The 18,178-nt window shown below is 39.2% G+C and overlaps 1 protein-coding gene across 5 annotated transcripts in view; it reads left to right on the top strand.

Moving 5' to 3' along the window:
- Window positions 1-17,810, top strand: part of hpca (hippocalcin) — a 32,506-nt gene extending 14,696 nt beyond the window's left edge. Inside the window, exons 2-6 of one of the 5 annotated variants that reach the window (XM_026929806.3) lie at window positions 6,008-6,090; window positions 9,185-9,332; window positions 11,535-11,816; window positions 16,251-16,356; window positions 16,446-17,810. In XM_026929806.3, the coding sequence (XP_026785607.1) occupies window positions 9,237-9,332; window positions 11,535-11,816; window positions 16,251-16,356; window positions 16,446-16,543 (582 nt within the window). In that variant the 5' untranslated portion in view covers window positions 6,008-6,090; window positions 9,185-9,236 and the 3' untranslated portion in view covers window positions 16,544-17,810. The remainder of the gene's footprint in view (window positions 1-6,007; window positions 6,091-9,184; window positions 9,333-11,534; window positions 11,817-16,250; window positions 16,357-16,445) is intronic. The other 4 variants (XM_053228471.1, XM_034298596.2, XM_026929803.3 and 1 more) reach the window with 4 other exon arrangements.
- The last annotated feature ends 368 nt before the right edge of the window (window positions 17,811-18,178 follow it).

Raw genomic sequence — 18,178 nt, forward strand, 5'->3', positions numbered from 1 at the left:
TGTAGTTGATTTTATAGAAGGAAACTGGAAAAAGTAAATATGTTGGACTTGAGAGTTACTTAAATATATTAGTAGCTTAATTGGGAACATCCACCATTGTTATTTTATTTCTGTACCTCAGTATTATAAGCTGCTATGTGACTTTTTTGGCCAAAATTAATTAAATTTGTAATTAAACATAAATATGTTATTTACATGCCACTGAACATATATGAGAGGTTTTAAACCAAAATATTACTTATTATTATTATTATTATTATTACTTATAGTAAATATAAAAAGAATGCATCTGCTTTGACAATATTGAATGTTAAATCAATGTAGCTCAAAAAATTGTCAGATAGAACTGCTTAATTACAGGATCTGGTCCGTGAAATGATTCTGTAATTGAGCAGATTTTCACTAGCTGATATCTGTAGCTGATATTCTCTCTCTCAGACACGGATATTCTGATGGCAGTAGTAGATAATTCGTTGGAATTTGTCTCTTTTAAACATGAAATCTGGGTTGCTTTAGCTCCATGCAGTGGGGCTTGTCTCTTTCTCTGGTTTGGTGCTGAATGGAGGTCACCATTCCCTCTTTGCTTGACCCACATGGAAATAGAAAGGACCTTTTAAAAGTTCCTCAATGGAAGCATGGTTGCATTTGACCCAATTCTTCTGCCTTCTTCAAAAGCTCTGTCTAAATGATACCTGCACTAATTAAGTGAAATATTCTGCCTGTACTTTAGCATGCATTTCCTGGGGTTGCACCTTTGAATTATAAGGTTATATCTGATTTTTTTTTTCTCCCAAAAATGAGATAATGTTATAAATACATATCTTAACATCACAGAGTTGTCAGATAGAACCTTATAATTCTAAGGTCTTAATACAAGCCTATCAGCCTTTAATCAGAATTTTGTCTTAATTTCAAAGGATTGGACCCAATTTAAAGAGACCACTCTGGCATCAGGCCTAATCATTATTTCTCCAAATGATTACAGGCAGCTGCAGTTATCCACATGCTCTCCTGCTAATACCCCATCCTGCTTTTAGCCATGACACACACTAACACGCTGTGCATCAGAGGTCAAACAGCCTCCAGTGAGATCAGCCCTCCGATTATCAGTTTTCCATACGCCGCACAGGGCGCAGTAACCCCATCATGATGATAAATATTGTGTGCGTGTTGTGCAAAGGCAGGTCGTGATTATAACAATCAGTATTTTCTGTTTCCCTGTGAGAGCTGAACTGAGCTGGTTTGATAACAGAGCACTCTGACTGATGCGTTTGTAGATGCATGAACCTGAAGGGGCGGGTGGCGTGGGGTGTTCATGGCATACAGCTGCACTTCCATCCATCTGCCTACATTTGGAACATTTACGCCCACACATGGTTCTCTCTCTCCCCCTCTCTCTCTCTCTCTCTCTCTCGCTCGCTCTCTCTCTCTCTCTCGCTCTCTCTCTCTCCCTCTCTCTATCTCTCAGCAATATCCTTTAATTCACATTCAATCATTTGTTCCCCAGTGTAATGAGACTGAGGGATGAGCATGCACCTCTGTTTTTGCACCTCATCTGACCCTGGCAGGTCATTTCCATCCAGTACATGTTAAACAAAAACTGTTAGAAGCTTTCAGCTCAGCAGACTCTCTCCACACTGTTATCCTTTTGACGAATGGACAGCTAAGATTGGCAGAAGTCCCAGCTGAGGAATTAAATGAAGACTGCAAAGTGAGCTGTTATTCTCACCCTGACCGGAGGGACTCACCCACTGAGGACACAGCCTCATTTTTATTTTTACCACCTTCATTACTATTCCTTCTCCCTTCATCTCCTTCTGTCTCCATCACTCCCTCATCACTGCCTATCTTTACCAACTCCTCCTCCTCTCCTTCCCTCCCATATGAGCCGTCTGTGAAATAAATGCCTCAGTGATTTAGGTCGGGGCTTGACCCGTGCTGGCTTCATTAATAGCTGTACCTGCTGGCATTGTAAAGACTGGAACAGCACAGTGATCCAGGGCTGCTGTAACATTGTACGCTGTCAGGAAGAAAAAGGTGCTCTAGAGGGGTGTAAATGTATCACACAACCATGTCATTGATTATTTTCCTATCACAGCATGCGCTATCATGTTTTATTGCTTACTTAATTGTTAAGTTAATTAAATGAATTTCATATTTCTACATAAAATATTTTTTCTTAATATCTGTGGCAATGCCTTGACAATGTAATGACAGAGGTACGTAGATCTTCTCTGTCATTACATTGTACTTTCTGAATGTGAGTTTCATGTTACCATTTCTAGGAATTTCTAAAAACCGATGACACCATAATGACACAGTACTTAAAAAAAATCAAGTGACATTGGTTTTGCTGTTTAATGTTACACCATTATTTGCCTTGCACTAAAAGTATACAGAGTTACAAAGTCATGACGGTTAACTTAAGTCAGCCAGGAAAGTGTCATAGCAGAGCCTTATGTCAACAAAAATCTAGATGGTATGTCAGTTTGACTGTCGAAAGCAGTCTTTATGACAGCTGATACCTGTAAGAATAAGCCTTTCTGTGCTTATACAGGTTTATATAAATTTTCAAGAAGGTCTGAGATACCTTTAAGATACAACTTCACTAAACATTGGTGTTTAATGTTTAAATCTTAAATGAGTAGGTACACTTCATTCACAGTTCGTGGTAAAGGTACCACGTAAAGGTAAACTTTATGCCCCTGGAAGATACAGTTTAGCGCAGTTTTGTACATAAAGAGTACACATGAAGCTCTGACGTCATAGCAATGTTGTTGAATATGCTTAACTGCAGCATATTCTGGTAATGTCGCTAGCATGCCTAGGAAGAGCAGGACAGGCAGGCTGCCTATTGCTTCAGCAAACACTGCTGTTTGATGCGCAGGGGATGTCAACAGAGGATTTGCAGGGAGGAGAGCCATCTTTGGCTTCTGAGGGATCAAATACCCTGTAATATTGTAATATTGGATGTCAGCACAGGGATTGTGTGTGTGTGTGTGTGTGTGTGTGTATGTGTGCGTGCATGTGCATGGCCTGCAGGGTGGTTGGAGGGGGATTGTCAGAGAGAGAGAGAGAGAGAGAGAGAGAGTGAAACTGAGAGGGGAGAAGAAAGAGACAAAAGATCAGAAGCTACTGATTAAGAGAGATGGAATTTTCAAAGAAGTGGCAATTAAGGAGAAAGCCAGAGGGAATGAAAACACAGCCCAAGGACAGACAACTAGATAAAGGTCAGAGAAAAAAGAGAGACATTGGTATAGAGCGAGACCAAAAGTCAGAGATCAGATTGCTTGTCTAATTTCTTATGTTTCTCTAAAATTGATGAGGGATGGAAAAAAATCAATTCTGTCTTCTTTTTCCTGCCTTTTTATAGTTGCTGCAATAAGATCCTCTCACTGTGGGAAACATTTTTATCCTCTCTCCCTAGTGTTTTTGTACCCTTGTCTTAATACTCTGATTTGTTGGTCTACAGTGGCACTCTCAGTCTCAGCACTTAGACTGGCATCTTGTTTTTCTTTCTAACCTGCAGGGCTCTCCATCTATCCATCTGTCCATCCATGTAGCACATCACACAGAATCAATATTGTCTGAACTGCTGAAAAGATTTGATCAATAACTGAGCTTTTTTCTTACATTGCTGTACTTGACAGACAAGCTTTTTGTTCAGCACACCAAACACACATACTGAAATGAGCCGAATCCCGAATGGCTCCCTGCACATTCCCTACATGTAGTGCACTATGTAGTAGTGTCTTTTGGTGGTAGTATTAGCAGTAGTAGTGGAGAGCTTTAAAATGGAGGCAATAAAGTAGAGAGATTTATTGTCATTCTAGCCATATACAATAGAACAAAATAGTGTTCTTCAGCACTTTGGTGCCATATATTAAAGAAGCTGACAACACCTTCTGTGGTGAAAGATAATCACTAGACAGCATGTAGTGTAAATTAGGACAAGTTTGAATAGACAAGAAGATACAAGACAATAAATACATGCTGGCCAAGTAGACCCAGTACAATAAGGATAAAAAAAAATTTATGTAGAATTCAGGAAGACAGATATCTGCAATGCAAAAAGACCCAAGTAAACAGCACGTCTTAAAGACACTTCGCGTTGCATCATCTTTAAGATTTCAGCATGTTATGTGGTTGACATAATTGGTGAGTCATGTTTATTAATCTTCAGATATTTACAGTGGCCAGATGCTCTGCATTAAGTAAGGAATAAACACATGCTAGGTTGTTATATGAAAGTAATCCATGCCAGGGTGGTGTGATGTGGCCTGTTGGGAAGCCCAGTCTGAACTGTGTCATTCTGCTTATACCACTGTGTCATTCATTTTTAATTTATACATGAACGACATGTCATGCTTTTTAACAGTTTATAGTTATATTTAATGTTAGGGAATGTCTGCAAGACAAATTAGTTCCTATTATCGCTTACACTATAGCAGTTATAAACAGTCGTTGCTTTATTAAGCAATTTATTTATTTTTATTAAGTCGTTGTCTTTCTTTTGATGTTAATGAGACAAAAAAGTCTGCTTGTTGTGTAACAGAGAAACTTTAAAGTGGAAACTCCTCTGTCCTTACACACACCGTGTGTGACACTGGAGACTCCTGTAAATGTTTAGTAAACATCTACCAGAAAGCTCTACCTTGTCATCGATTCAACAGTTTTCTCTGTGAGACATGTTTATTTTCTTTTTTTTTAATTATTAACTTTAGATTACATGGAACATCTGCCTTACAAGTCCTTGTGTATGAGCTGTTACTATAGGAACAAGCCATTTATGTTACCGCTGGAACCACTGTCAGAGCTGCTGATATAGAAAATTCTTCCACACCTGCTGATTTGAGAACTGACTTGGCTTATTGTTTAATTATTCATCTTAAAGCATTTTATTCAGTAACTACTTCAAATTAAATTCAGTGAAATTAACAGGAAAAGTATGTCGTTACAAGAGTGAGGAATGTAGCTCTTGACCTGTTATGAGATTTGTACTGGATGTGTGCAGTCAGGCGATAACCGTTCTTACTTCATTTATACTAAGAGCTTATGCAGAGTGAAAATGAACTTAGATCTTGCTCAGTTAACCACCTAGTTTTTCTAATTTTCTTGTTTGTCTGGTTCAATTCTTTCAACTTTATTAAGCTGTCAGCTTGAGCTTCACTTTGTCCTTTGTGAATGTTGACACAACCCCCCCACCCCCCAGCTGCCTGTCGAATCCAATCTGTCCACGGTGTCGTTACGATATTACTGTACACCCCCCATTATACACCCTTTCACAGCTGGATTAGCAGCCCTGATCCTGACCCACATAGAGGAACAGCTGTGTGTGAGATAAGATTGGATAGAAAGCTTGTCCTGTGTGCTGAACAGGCTGGACATTTTGCTCAGTGCACATGGAGCACTTTGGGTGGAGAATAGATTACTCGTTAAGCCTGTTGCTCAGTACAGAAAATTGAAGGTTGGACATATTTAAAAAGAAACCCAGAACCAAATTGTAGATTTGAATTGAATTTCCACTCCTGCATGTTTGCTGCTATTTTCTAAAAGGGTTTTATGAGATGGGCTTTTTATAACATGGGTCACAAGTAAACAGTCAGATCTGTTTGTAATTTGTTGATGATTTTACTGTAGAGAGAGCATTTGAGAGGAAAAAAAATCCTCCTTCCTTCTTTCTCCTCTGTGAGTCAGGTTGTATTTAAGGCAGGATTTAGACTGGCTTAAAGCACCTCTTCTAAAGGCATTAAGCAATAAAGATGACTTGGGCTGATAACACTTGGATGACACCTGGGGATACGAGTGATGACATTAAGGCTGTGTGGAGTGCTGCACTTCAGAGCGTGTTAGCAGATCGTCTATGCTGTGGGAATGAATAGCATGTTACACAACCTTGTTAGAAACAGCTTTTGTATTTTTTAATGTCCATCCTCAATTTGTATCCAAAACTGTTTTATTTTATTTACAATTTTGAACTGATTCACCTTTTGTTTGCTATTTGCAGCTTGGCAGAAAACTTAAAAAGGGACAAGTCATTGATCCAGGCGATTAAAACGGCGGCTTGTGTACCGAACTCTCCAACATACAGTAAGCACTAGGCCCGACTTCAGAGTAAGCTGCTTCTGCTTTCTGTTTGTTGTTAGTGCTGTCGAGTTTTCCCACATTCCCTTCGTGTTGCAGCTTTGATCCCTAAATCTAAATCTATCAGCAAAGACAGAGTCCTAAAGGACTTAGTAATGACAGTGTACATGACGTCTACTGAATCTGCATTTATGGGAAATCCGATATTCAGCACACCAAACTGGGGTCAAAGTTATACCCGACGTAATTTAACTGGTCAAGAGTGCATGTGGGTCTGAGAGAGAAAGCACAAGTTAATAACAAGCCTCTGTGGTTTATGAGAGTTGTTGCGTAAGAGCTGGAAATCCTCAGAGCCCACTGGACTGAGAGAGCTTTTTATAATTCTCTCCAGAGGCCATGAGGAGGGGAACTGATATAGGACAAGCTATAATTATAATCATAATCATAGTCATACAGAAATGATCAGATTAGAAACAAAGGCAAAGGTTTAGAAAAGTATTTAGTCTTGATTGGGTTTTTTATAAGGAATTAAAGACCCAAAGTGTGCTGTTATAGGAAAATAATCACCAATGGGTTGGTGTGATGTGGCCCAACATGAAGCAGAGATACTGTTACCACCCTATAGTTGGTTATTTTCCAATAACAGGATGTCCTGAAGTGTTTTATTCCTTTTATACCACAGCAACTATAACAATTTTTAACTTATTAATGAATGACATGTCATACTTTCATCCATGAGACAAGTTCCTGTTATTATTTACATTAAAGCAGCTATAAACCGTCGTTTCCTCACCAGCCTCTCTTTTTTCCTCTCTTTTGAAGTTAATAAGACATCTCAGCTTATATTATTGAGAAATGACATAGCTCAAAGGCCATATCAACTATTATACATTTTTTTCTTTGCTAAATAACAGTATGTTTATTATTAGCCTTAGATTATGTGGAGTGTCCACCATAGAAGTCCCTGTAAATGAGTTGTTATGTTAGAAACGATAATGTGTAAGAACATACATATTAATATAAACCTGTGACATGGCTTGAAGCCAGAACAATTGTCAAAGGAATCAATTAATTAATCATCTTCTGACTAATCAAATTTGCAGTTTTGAGCACTCAGCAGCACTAATGCTATCTTTGTCCCATCTTTAGCTCATCATCAGGGCTAAATGAGAAAACCTGCATGTGGCCAGTGCATTGTTCTGGAAGTGTCTGGATCTTTAAGAATATTTGTGAATCACTCCTCCTTCCTCCTCCTCCTTCCTCCTCCAGTGTTTCTTTCTCATGGCTCTCCTCCCGGCGTGTCTGGACTGGGATACGGAGGCAGCGTGGGCGACTGTGTTATTAATTACTGCAGATTCTTGGCTCCCGAGTTGCGACTGTGTTCTCAAAACATGCCATGAAAACATTCAACTCAAACAGCTTTTCCTTCCATCTTGCCTTTTGGTTTGATGAATTTTTGAGTCTGTCTAAAAGATGCAGGGACATTTTTGAGTTAGTAGAAGAGGATGCAATTATTTTATTAATAGACACACAGAAAAGTATACACACACTCACACTATAGCACTCAGCTCCACAATTATTGGCATCCTTCAAAAGAATGAGCAAAATGGTTGCATAAAATCAACATTACACATAATGATTCACATTTTCCCTTCAAACAAAAATATTTACATTTCTTCTATCAAAAGAGTATTATGAGAACATAATTTCCTCAATAATAGACTTTCTCCCAAAAGCATGCATGTCAAAAATATTGACAGCCTTAAAATATTTGAAATAAATACATTCAAATTGTCATCTTTGATTTTTTTTTTTCTTTAGGAAATTGCTCTCAGTCTCTAGACACTCTAGAAGCTGTTTCCTTTGATGATGAAATATGAGGTTGCACACATATAAAATCTCTTTATCAAACATCACTATGGGGAGAACCAAAGCAACACAAAAAATGAGATGATTCATAACTCAGGTAATACAGGACCATAATTTAAAAAAGTTTTGAAAAGGTTGGAAATTTGCCAGGATAGGACACATAAGCATACTGTGAGGAGGATGGTGAGGGAGGCAAAGAGCAGCCCAGTGATCACAGTTTCAGATTTGTACAGTATACGTCTATTTTGGGGTTGTCAATTTACAAAATCAGCTATTGATTCAATTCAATTCCGTTTTAGTTGCACAGTACTTTTAGCAATAGACATTGTCACAAAGCAGCTTAACAGAAATCTGGATGTAAATTTAGATCCCTAATGAGCAAACCAGAGGAGACAGTGGCAAGGAAAAACATTAAATGCCACGTCTACAGTGATAAGCTATTTGGAAGGGTTACAGTAAAGAAAGGCTTCCTGAGAGCTTTTATTGGTCAGATGTGAGCTGTGGTGAGGTGTTTTTTTTTTTTTTTATAATCACCTCAACACAGCTATTGTTTGATAACAGTTTGATAATATATTTTGGTCAAATAAAACTCTACATATCCCCAATTGCTTAAGCTCAAAATTCCTTCATCTTCAGTAACCGCTTTATCCTGGTCAGGATGGTGGTGGATCCGGTGCCTACCCCAGAAACACAGGACATGAGGCGGAAGAATTCACCCCGGATGGGTTGCCAGTCCATCACAGGGCACCGTGCACACATATTCAATACTAGGGGCAATTTAGCACAGACAATCCACCTATTGCACTTTTTTGGGAGGTGGGAGGAAAACCAGAAAACCCAGAGGAAACCCACACCAACATGAGGAAAACATGTTAAACTCCACACAGACAGTAACACCCTGAGCAACACTGCCCGCTGTACCACCACGCTCCACTAAACTCAAAATATGAATCAATAATGAAATAAAAATAAAATGCTATAAAAAATTGTCAGTTTTCTTGAAGTGTGCCAGTAGAGTTGACCGCATATCAGTAGAGAAATCAGTAGTGGGTCTGCCACATAGTACTCGTCTAATTATGTTTAAATTCTCTTCGTGGTAGCTCCTGGTGCTGTTCGTAATGAAACAGCATGGTCTCTGTGCAGTAATGAGGGCTCTTTTCTGTCTGCATGTCTGGTCATCTCTGCTTATTAAACACATTGCTCTGTGCTCTAATTGGTGTGTTTTTGTTAGCAGGTCTGACCCCAGGGTTGTGTCATTGCTGTGCACACACAGACTCGTCACCATGGGAAAGCAGAACAGCAAGCTCAGGCCGGAGATGCTACAGGACCTGAGGGAGAACACTGAGTTTTCGGACCATGAGCTACAGGAGTGGTACAAGGTGAGCTAAAGCAGCTGTAATAAATTCTATGTTACAACAAGTACCTATATTATTCCTTGACAATAGTGAGACATTTCTAGTCTTCCAGCAGCAAAAGGGTCAACAGCCTTTCTGTCACATGATGGTATTTATGCACATCCTGGGCCACTAGATGACAGCAACATAAAGGCACCTATTTTCCTGGAGATATAGCACTTTAAGAGTACAATATGTTGTTTTGTGTAGTCGGCTTGGGAAATGAGCTGCAGTAAGAGGCTCTGTATCTCAGGGTCAGGCACTGATGTGATGGCCCTGAGGTGCGGCCTCAATGCCTGCTGTAAATACACAGATATTTGAATGAATTAGGCAGTGTGTGGTGAAATGTAAGCCACAGTGACTCATGCTGGCTAATGGGCTGAAAAGGTCTTAAACACTCTGACCTGCATTTTTATTCACAGGCTTCCCACTCAGGGGGTTGAAACAGGGCCTTTTCATGGCTAATTTATATGAGGAAATGTTTCTCAACATAGTTCATAAATGCTGTATTATAGATGATGATTGAGGTGCATTGGCTGAAAGTGGGGCTATAGTGGTTAAAATGTGAACTACATAAACATTGGGATGATTTCTTTACTCATTGACCCCATCTCCCATATGTGACACACAAAATCCCGCCTTCTAGAATCCACAGTGGCCAATGGAGCATTAGTTCTGTAGCCAGCTAGTTAACATTTGATCATTTTATTTTACTTATTTTGTCTTATTCTAGGGTATGATAAAGTCAGTTTTAAAACACACAAAATACTGACACACTAAATAACTTCCTAATTTGTTAAATTTTCTAAACCACGATCTTAACCCAATCGCTTGGCCATCCCACCAACAGAATGAAATCCCCTGAAACATCACTGCTTCACGATTGTTTGAGTGCAAACTGTAAAGCTAAAGTTAAAAGTATCAGTCCAGCTGGTGTTATATGGGATGCAATAAAATTGGGGCTCTAGACATTACAAGGAGAACTGCACAAACAAGAGAATGATTTGTTTACTTGGTGACCCCAACTCCATGCACATGTACACAAAGCCCCGCCTCCTAGAATATACAATGGCCAATAGAGTTCATCCACATTAGTTTTCTAACCCATTAGTTAACTTTTTATCTTCTTATTCTACTTGGTAAGTTATGAGAAATTTAGCTTTGTAACACACAAAATACTGACATGCTAATTAATTTACTGATTTGTTAAATCCCTAAAATCTCAATATTAATCCAGTTGACATCCCCTGATCTTTAGAGCACTGTTGCTTCTAAATTCCTTAAGCGCAACCCATAATTGGTTTCGGCTAAAGCTAGAAATATCAGTCTATCGATGTCCAGTTTGTTACAGTGGACTGTTTTCTTATATCCTTCTATTCCTTCTCACTGCTGCATGAAATTATAGAAAAAAAAGGATTTATTGTAGTGCCTAGTACATTGCTTGCTCTATCTCTTTGTACATAGATCCATTTCATCCACCAATTTCTAGCTGACATGTAAGGTGATGTGTTTGGTAAGGTGGTGTGTCGCACCACAGCATAAAGGAGTGTCTTATTAAGATGTATGAAAACCACAGGTATGTTTGATCACCTCGGGATGGTGGAACACAGTAAATCGAAGTGCCTCCTGACTGATAAGAGGAAGTCTCCTCTGTTCTGTGATGATACAGACTGTCCGCAACTTTTTAAAGTTTGAGGGTTTAATAGAAGACTCCATCTGAATCCCAGTTATTGAATTATGTGGATAAAAATTTAAATACACAGCTATATTATATAACACAAATTCAAAATAACTGTTACACGCTAACAAATTTTTGTTACTTGAAGCTTTCGTAATAGTTTTGTGGTAGCCATGCATGATCAGATCAGATGAATTATACAGATTTAGAGCCTCATTTATAAATACATCCGAAGAAATTTTTTAATCACGTTCAGCAATTCTTCATAAGAATACGTTTGTGTAAACATTTATTGGAAAATTTCAACAGCTGCTCTTAGCCTTTCAATATTAGTGAATTTTGAGTAAACTGGTTTTTGGTTGTTTGCTCAGTACAGGGAAATATGTAGAAATGATTGTCCATCGTAATCACAAATACACTACAGGTAAAGGATATTAGATTGAAAAAATCATGTATTTTTTTTAAAGCTTTGGATCAAGAGATTAAGATTTATTTTCCTTTTTCTTTAGGGCTTCCTTAAAGACTGCCCAAGTGGCCACCTGAACGTGGAGGAGTTCAAGAAGATATATGCCAACTTCTTTCCATACGGTGATGCCTCCAAGTTTGCAGAGCACGTTTTCCGCACATTTGACACCAACAACGACGGCACCATTGACTTCCGGGAGTTCATCATCGCTCTGAGTGTGACCTCACGGGGAAAGCTGGACCAGAAGCTGAAATGGGCATTCAGCATGTACGACCTGGATGGCAACGGGTACATCAGTCGTGAGGAGATGCTCGAGATTGTGCAGGTCAGAGAGCATGTTGAGAGAATTAATACAAACATTCATTAATTCATTTTAGTAACCACTTAAAACTAGTCAGGGTCCCTGGAGGACTAGTGGTTAGGCCACAGTGATCTCACCTGCAGCCTGGGTTCGATTCCCGGCCAGGGAACCGCATGCAACAGTGTGCTCTCAGTGCCAGTCCCAAGCCCGGATAAAATTGGGGAGGGTTGCGTCAGGAAGGGCATCCAGTGTAAAAACTGTGCCAAATCAAAATACACGGACCAACGATCCGCGGTGGCGACCCCTAACGAGAGCAGCCGAAAGAGGAACAACAACAACAACAACTTAAATCTAATCAGGGTCACAGGGACTATCCCAGGAACACTGAACATGAAGCAAGAATCCACCCTGATTTGGGACACCAAACCATAGTAGGGCACCACGCACACACTCAAACCAGAGAACCCAGAAGAAACAGACACAAACAGAGGGAGAACATAAAAAAAAAACTCCACACAGACAGTAACCTGACCTCAGGATTGAACTGGGGACCCTGGAGCTGTGTGCAGCAGCAGTGCTACCCACCACCCTACTACAAACACGAAAAATGTCATCAAAATTTACAGATAAGCTCTTGTTATATTTGGAGTTACGCTGCTCGTCTCAGCTTAGTCCACCATTTATTTTTAAAATTCGCCTTGGCCAAATTCTCATCTTTGAAATGAGATATTTTGATAACAGAATTTTAATTTCAGCAAAAAAACCACAGTGAGGTTCCAGTTCCAGTGCACTTTGTTGTGCTGGTGTTTCACTGACGGATGTTTTAGTTGCATGTGCTAAAACTGTTGTGCTGTAATCTGCAATCTGCACATGCTGATTACACAAGCTGTTCTGTTAAAGATGGGCTTGTGTCAATTTTTAAATGCTGTTAATATTAATGCACTGTTCGCCTTAGTTCACCATATGTTACATCCTTGGCTGCATTGATGAGGCACACACTCACACACACACACAAACACACTTTTGTCTTACTATACTTGTGAGGACTTTCCAGCGCCTTAATGCTATGCCTACACATGAATCTGACCCTGACCTTAATGTAAGTAATCATAAGCAAACCTTTTGGCTCTTTTAGCTTTTTTAAATAAAAGCTGCAGTTTTTGTCAGAAAAAAGAAAAATAAATAAATAAATAAATATTCTCGAACCAGCCAATTGTCCTTACAACATCAAAACTGTCAGATGTTCCTATCCTTGCAGGGACATTTGGTAAATAATAAAAATAAAAAATAATAACTGTGCATCAAGTTATTCGACTATTTAAGGATGTACCAATTTTTAAAATGCACTCGTGTGAATAAGTGTGCGGCTCAGTTGGAAACACTGTTTCTGAAACTGAGAGTGGCAGGCTCTAAACTAGCTGAGTGGGATTGGATAGTGATGTGCAGCTCGCGGCTCTGAAAGCACTTTTTCACACAGCACTTGTAATAACAGAATTCACTCTGCCAGAGTGTAAGATTTTTAAAAATTTTTTATTTGGCTTTAAAAGACAACAAAAATACCTGTTGCAGGAATTAAAGGAATTGGGTGGGGCCGAGATTGAAAAACAGGCTTGTTCACACCTCTCCACTTCATGCAAAGTGATATCAAAGTGGTAGCGGTTCATTAAAGCCAAAAAATAAAATAAAATAAAAGACTTTTTCCAGTGTAGTCTTATGTAGTTGACTGTAGAATTGGCTTCATCTAGTCTGAAGTACATTTAGCTTGCTTTTTTTTTTTTACCACCTTCCTGCATCTGCCTCAGTGTTTTTTTTTTTTTTCCCAGTACCCAGACTAATCTCCACAGCGGCATACCTGATGCACCTGATGGCTTTTATAATGAGATATTCTAGTCTATATGGATGTGTGTAATAGATTGTCAGGTCTGATTCACTAATTGTTGCCTGTCATAAGGCCATGTGGTTCATTAGATTAAATCTACCACCATCAAAAACTCAACTTTCTAAATTTAGACCCCAGGCAGTCAGCTTGGCTTGACATGATTCTAATAAAGGATGTCAGGCAAGGCTAACTGTATATTATCTTTGCTGTAGACTCTGTATGCTTTTGTGAGTGCACTCAGGTGTAGAGCTGAAATGCTTCAACTCGTTATTTCACACACTCATTTGTACTGGGAGTTCAGGAGCCTTTGCCTGCAGCCCTGAGAGAGGGGAAGTGCTATTAGTATGTGCTCGACGTGTACAGCTTGTACTCAGCTGCAGTCAGACCAAGCAGTGCTCTGTGGCGAATAAAACCCCCTAGCCACTGACCCCAGTGAGGAGATTTATGCAGATGTAGTGGGGGATGGTGGCAGCAGCAGCTATTATTCTGTTCCTTTACGGATTAGACGGTTAAATTTAACTGGGATTTATCCCTGCCTGTAGAATGCCGGGATTATCTGTAGGTTTATGGCTGTTACAGTTGGCCGGTGCGCAGTGATTACAGAGCTGTTTCATTTTTTATCATGAGCACTGCTTTAATGTGGAGAGGGATTGGAGAGGCACTCCACTCTACTGTATCATAAAAAAACAGCAGAGTGTGGAGATCGTGAGTTTGAATCATGAACAGGCCACAGCCATCCGTGGCCAGGAGTAGAACTCGTCCTGCTCTCTGAGTGGGAAAGATGGCAATCCTCTGTGTCTTCTTGGTCATTTATAAAACTACTTCAATGCACGTTTCATTTCTAAATCCCAAAAAGCTTAATATAATGTGCACCTGCACAAGCTTTAGGTCCTACCCATAAACGGTTATTAACATGCGGTTATTAACACACACATTTTTGTTTGCTCATGATCTCATTTGCATATAATTAGGAGCAAGATTCTCAATCCATTTTTAGGAAACATTGGTGAAAAAGAGGAACTTTCTAAAATGTGAATAGTCTAATAACTCATCTTGGAAGCATTTTACTAAGAGCCATCGCAGTTGGGCATCACTGGTCACTTGCAAATTAATGAAATGAATATATTTATTGGCATTCTTTGACAATGTCTTCATTGCAACATTGTGATTGCATTGTAGTCAGTCCACGCAGTAGATTTCATTGTAATGATCTCTTTGGGGGTGGCATGGTGACACAGTGGGTAGTGTTGCTGCTTCACCGCTCCACAGTGCCCAGTTTGATCCTGAGCTAAGTGTGAAGTTTTGCATGTTCTCCCCCTGTCCATGTGGGTTTCCTCCTGGTGCTCCGGTTTCCTTCCACCTCCAAAACATGCCAGTAGGTGGATTGGTGACTCTAGATTGCCCCTGTGTGTGAATGTGTGTGCACATGGTGCGATGCGACAGATTGGAGTCCTATTCAGGGTGTATTCCCACTTTAAACCCAGTGTTCCTGGGATAGGCTCTGGATCCACAGTGGCCCTGGCCATAAAGAGCTTACTGAAGATGAATGAATGATCTCTCTGTAGTTCTGTCTTCAATTTAAAACATTATCTGAAAATGGCTCTTAAGGCAATTATGTATGTAAGCATGTAGCAAAAAAATCGTCATAGTCCTGAAAAACACATTTGCGAATGAGAAAAGCACAAATGCATCAAATGCCATTATGTTCAGGTGATTACTTTGCCACTAGAGTCACTAAATTGAACACACACTCACACACACATCCCCCAGTAAACGTGTATGTATGCATGACCATAATCATGACAGTATGTACCACTCAGTATTCCACACATTATTTCCACTCAAGTTTATTTTTAGAAATTTTCATGTGTGAGATAATAACATTTATGGCATTTGGCAGATAAATGAGGCCTCAGAGCTAATCATGGGTTAGCTCGGGTATACAGAAAATGAAGTAGCTGGCTTCATCTCAAGAAGAAGCATGTGTTGACCTTCACAAATCAAAACAAAAAGCAGAAGTGGATAGTTATGATTAATGTCTCTGGCCTATGTAGGAATGTAAATACAATGAAATAATGTGAGGATGTGATGTGAGTCTTGAGCAGCAAACAAATGACTAAACTGTGCATAATCAGAATGAGACCAGAAATTAAGATAATATGCTTGATATTTGTGTAGAGGAACATGCGTTGGGACAAATCCAAGAATCTTAATCAGAGTCCATAGCAAAGATCAGAACACAAGCAGGCTTAATACAGGCCAATCTTTAAAACACAACTGAGGAAAGGGAACTTGCATCAAAACTAGCAAGTACTATGAAACGTGGAACACAAATCTCAGGAAAAGGCTTAGAATTAAAGTAACTAATAGCATGATAAGACTTCACAAAGAACAATGACACACAGATGATATAAAAAGGCAAACTAACACAAAACAAGTGAACACAAACAGGCAACAAACCAAAGACTAGATGGGGCGGAGAACAGAAACCAAAACAAACACTAGCACATGGCAAACCAAATCTAGTAATGTTATTGCTCTTCACAACACTGTTATTATCTTTATGTATCATGCCACAGGCCATCTATAAGATGGTGTCCTCTGTGATGAAGATGCCTGAAGACGAGTCCACACCAGAGAAGAGGACGGATAAGATCTTCAGACAAATGGACTTGAACAATGATGGTGAGTCCAAAGCTGTACTTGGATATAGCTTTAAAATGTTTTTTTTTGTATACACCTCAAACTCTCCACTTCTTGGTCTCTCCACACAGGTAAGCTCTCTTTGGAGGAGTTCATAAAAGGTGCCAAGAGCGATCCGTCCATCGTGCGGCTGCTGCAGTGTGACCCCAGCAGTGCCTCGCAGTTTTGAGTCATTTAAGAAACAGGCGCTCTGTGCATGAAGGTTTTCGTCTTTCATTGTTATTTGTGTTCCAGACGGAAGAATTTTAAGAGAAAAAAGTGCATCAGTTTTACTTTTAGTTTCTTTGAGAAGGGACACACATACATCCGAAGAACAAAGACAACACCCGCAAAGACGTCTTTTGTCTGCTGCGCTTCGTCTGTCCGTGTCTCTGAGGCCCATGGAGCACTCAGCTCACGGTGTTTAGCCACCATAGTCCAGGCTCCTGGTTTTGGGAAGGACCATTCCCTGGATCTTGTGCATGCACTCCCACTCCTCCCTGCCCTCAGCTCCTCCCCATGTCTACTATCCTGTTTTTATTTTATTCTCCTTCCTTTCTGTTTTTGTATAGATGTGTGTATAATATATATATATATATATATATATATATATATATATATATATATATATATATATATATATATATACACGGTATAAACAGATATAAAACATATTAGGAGGCTAGTGTAGATGCCTTTTTACTCAGACAGTATTATGTAGCTCACGTAAGTATCCAAATCCATAAAAAAACTCCAGTAGACGCAGTGGACTGATGGACTGGATGTTAGGATTTGTTTGCTTTTGATTTTTCATTTAGTACGAGAAGGCTGCAGATCCCATTGTTTTATTTTGCTTGATTTTTACTTTGATTTTGTACATATGTATTGTTTCCTCTGAGGTTATTTATTTGTTCAGTCTTTTTTTTTTTTTTTTGCATGTGGTGTTTTAGCACATTGTGAAACTTTGATTTCATCTCTGTCAAATCATCAGTGTTGTGTTGTCTTCAGGTCTGCAGCAGTAAACCACTGGTGATCTTACTTTGAAGCAAGAATGTTTTTAACTGCTGATCTGAGGTGTGCGAGAGGACCTCGTGGCATCACTGTCAAGGGTTCGCAAAACTCGCAAGAAATATTTCATGACCAGAGTATTATAAGATTCTATCTGCCATTCAATTTTAACCCAGATGTGAACCTTTATCGTACTAAGGTCATGATTTGCATCAGGGGAAACGTTCCATGGTGTTTGGAATCAGACGCTTGTAGCACATGCGATTCGAGGCGCTCTGTGTGTATGTGTGAATGTGAGTGTGATGTGTGCATGATTCCTCTGCATGTGTGTGGGCTAAATTTATAGTATCACTTCGTGTCGTTAAATACGGTATATTTTTTGAGGTAATACTGTGTTTTTGAGCCTCAGATTTGAATTTCAGTAATAAATTCAACCCGAAATCTGCAAATCAGTTCCATAATCAGAAACATAAAACACATAATCTGACTCACACCTGCATTCAACTCACTATTCTCATAAAATCTATCCTTTATAAAAATGTGTTGCCAACAGTTTTTATTCACCACTGGATATTTCAATTTGCCTAGGCTACTGCTAACTCGAATACTTTTGTTTTTGCTTTTCTTTCTTTTCCTTCCAACCCCTAATTTATTTTTTACCCACCTGCAACAGATTTTTTTATTGCAATATATAACACAAAAAGTACTCATAAAATTGTCACATTAAAATGGCAGAAAAGAGTGTAATGATTTATCACACCTCACTCTTAGAAAAATTATATATTTTTTTCTCTTAATCCAAAATGAGAGGTTATCA

Source organism: Pangasianodon hypophthalmus, chromosome 23 (genome assembly GCF_027358585.1).
Source record: "Pangasianodon hypophthalmus isolate fPanHyp1 chromosome 23, fPanHyp1.pri, whole genome shotgun sequence".
Classification (NCBI taxonomy): Eukaryota; Metazoa; Chordata; class Actinopteri; order Siluriformes; family Pangasiidae; genus Pangasianodon; species Pangasianodon hypophthalmus.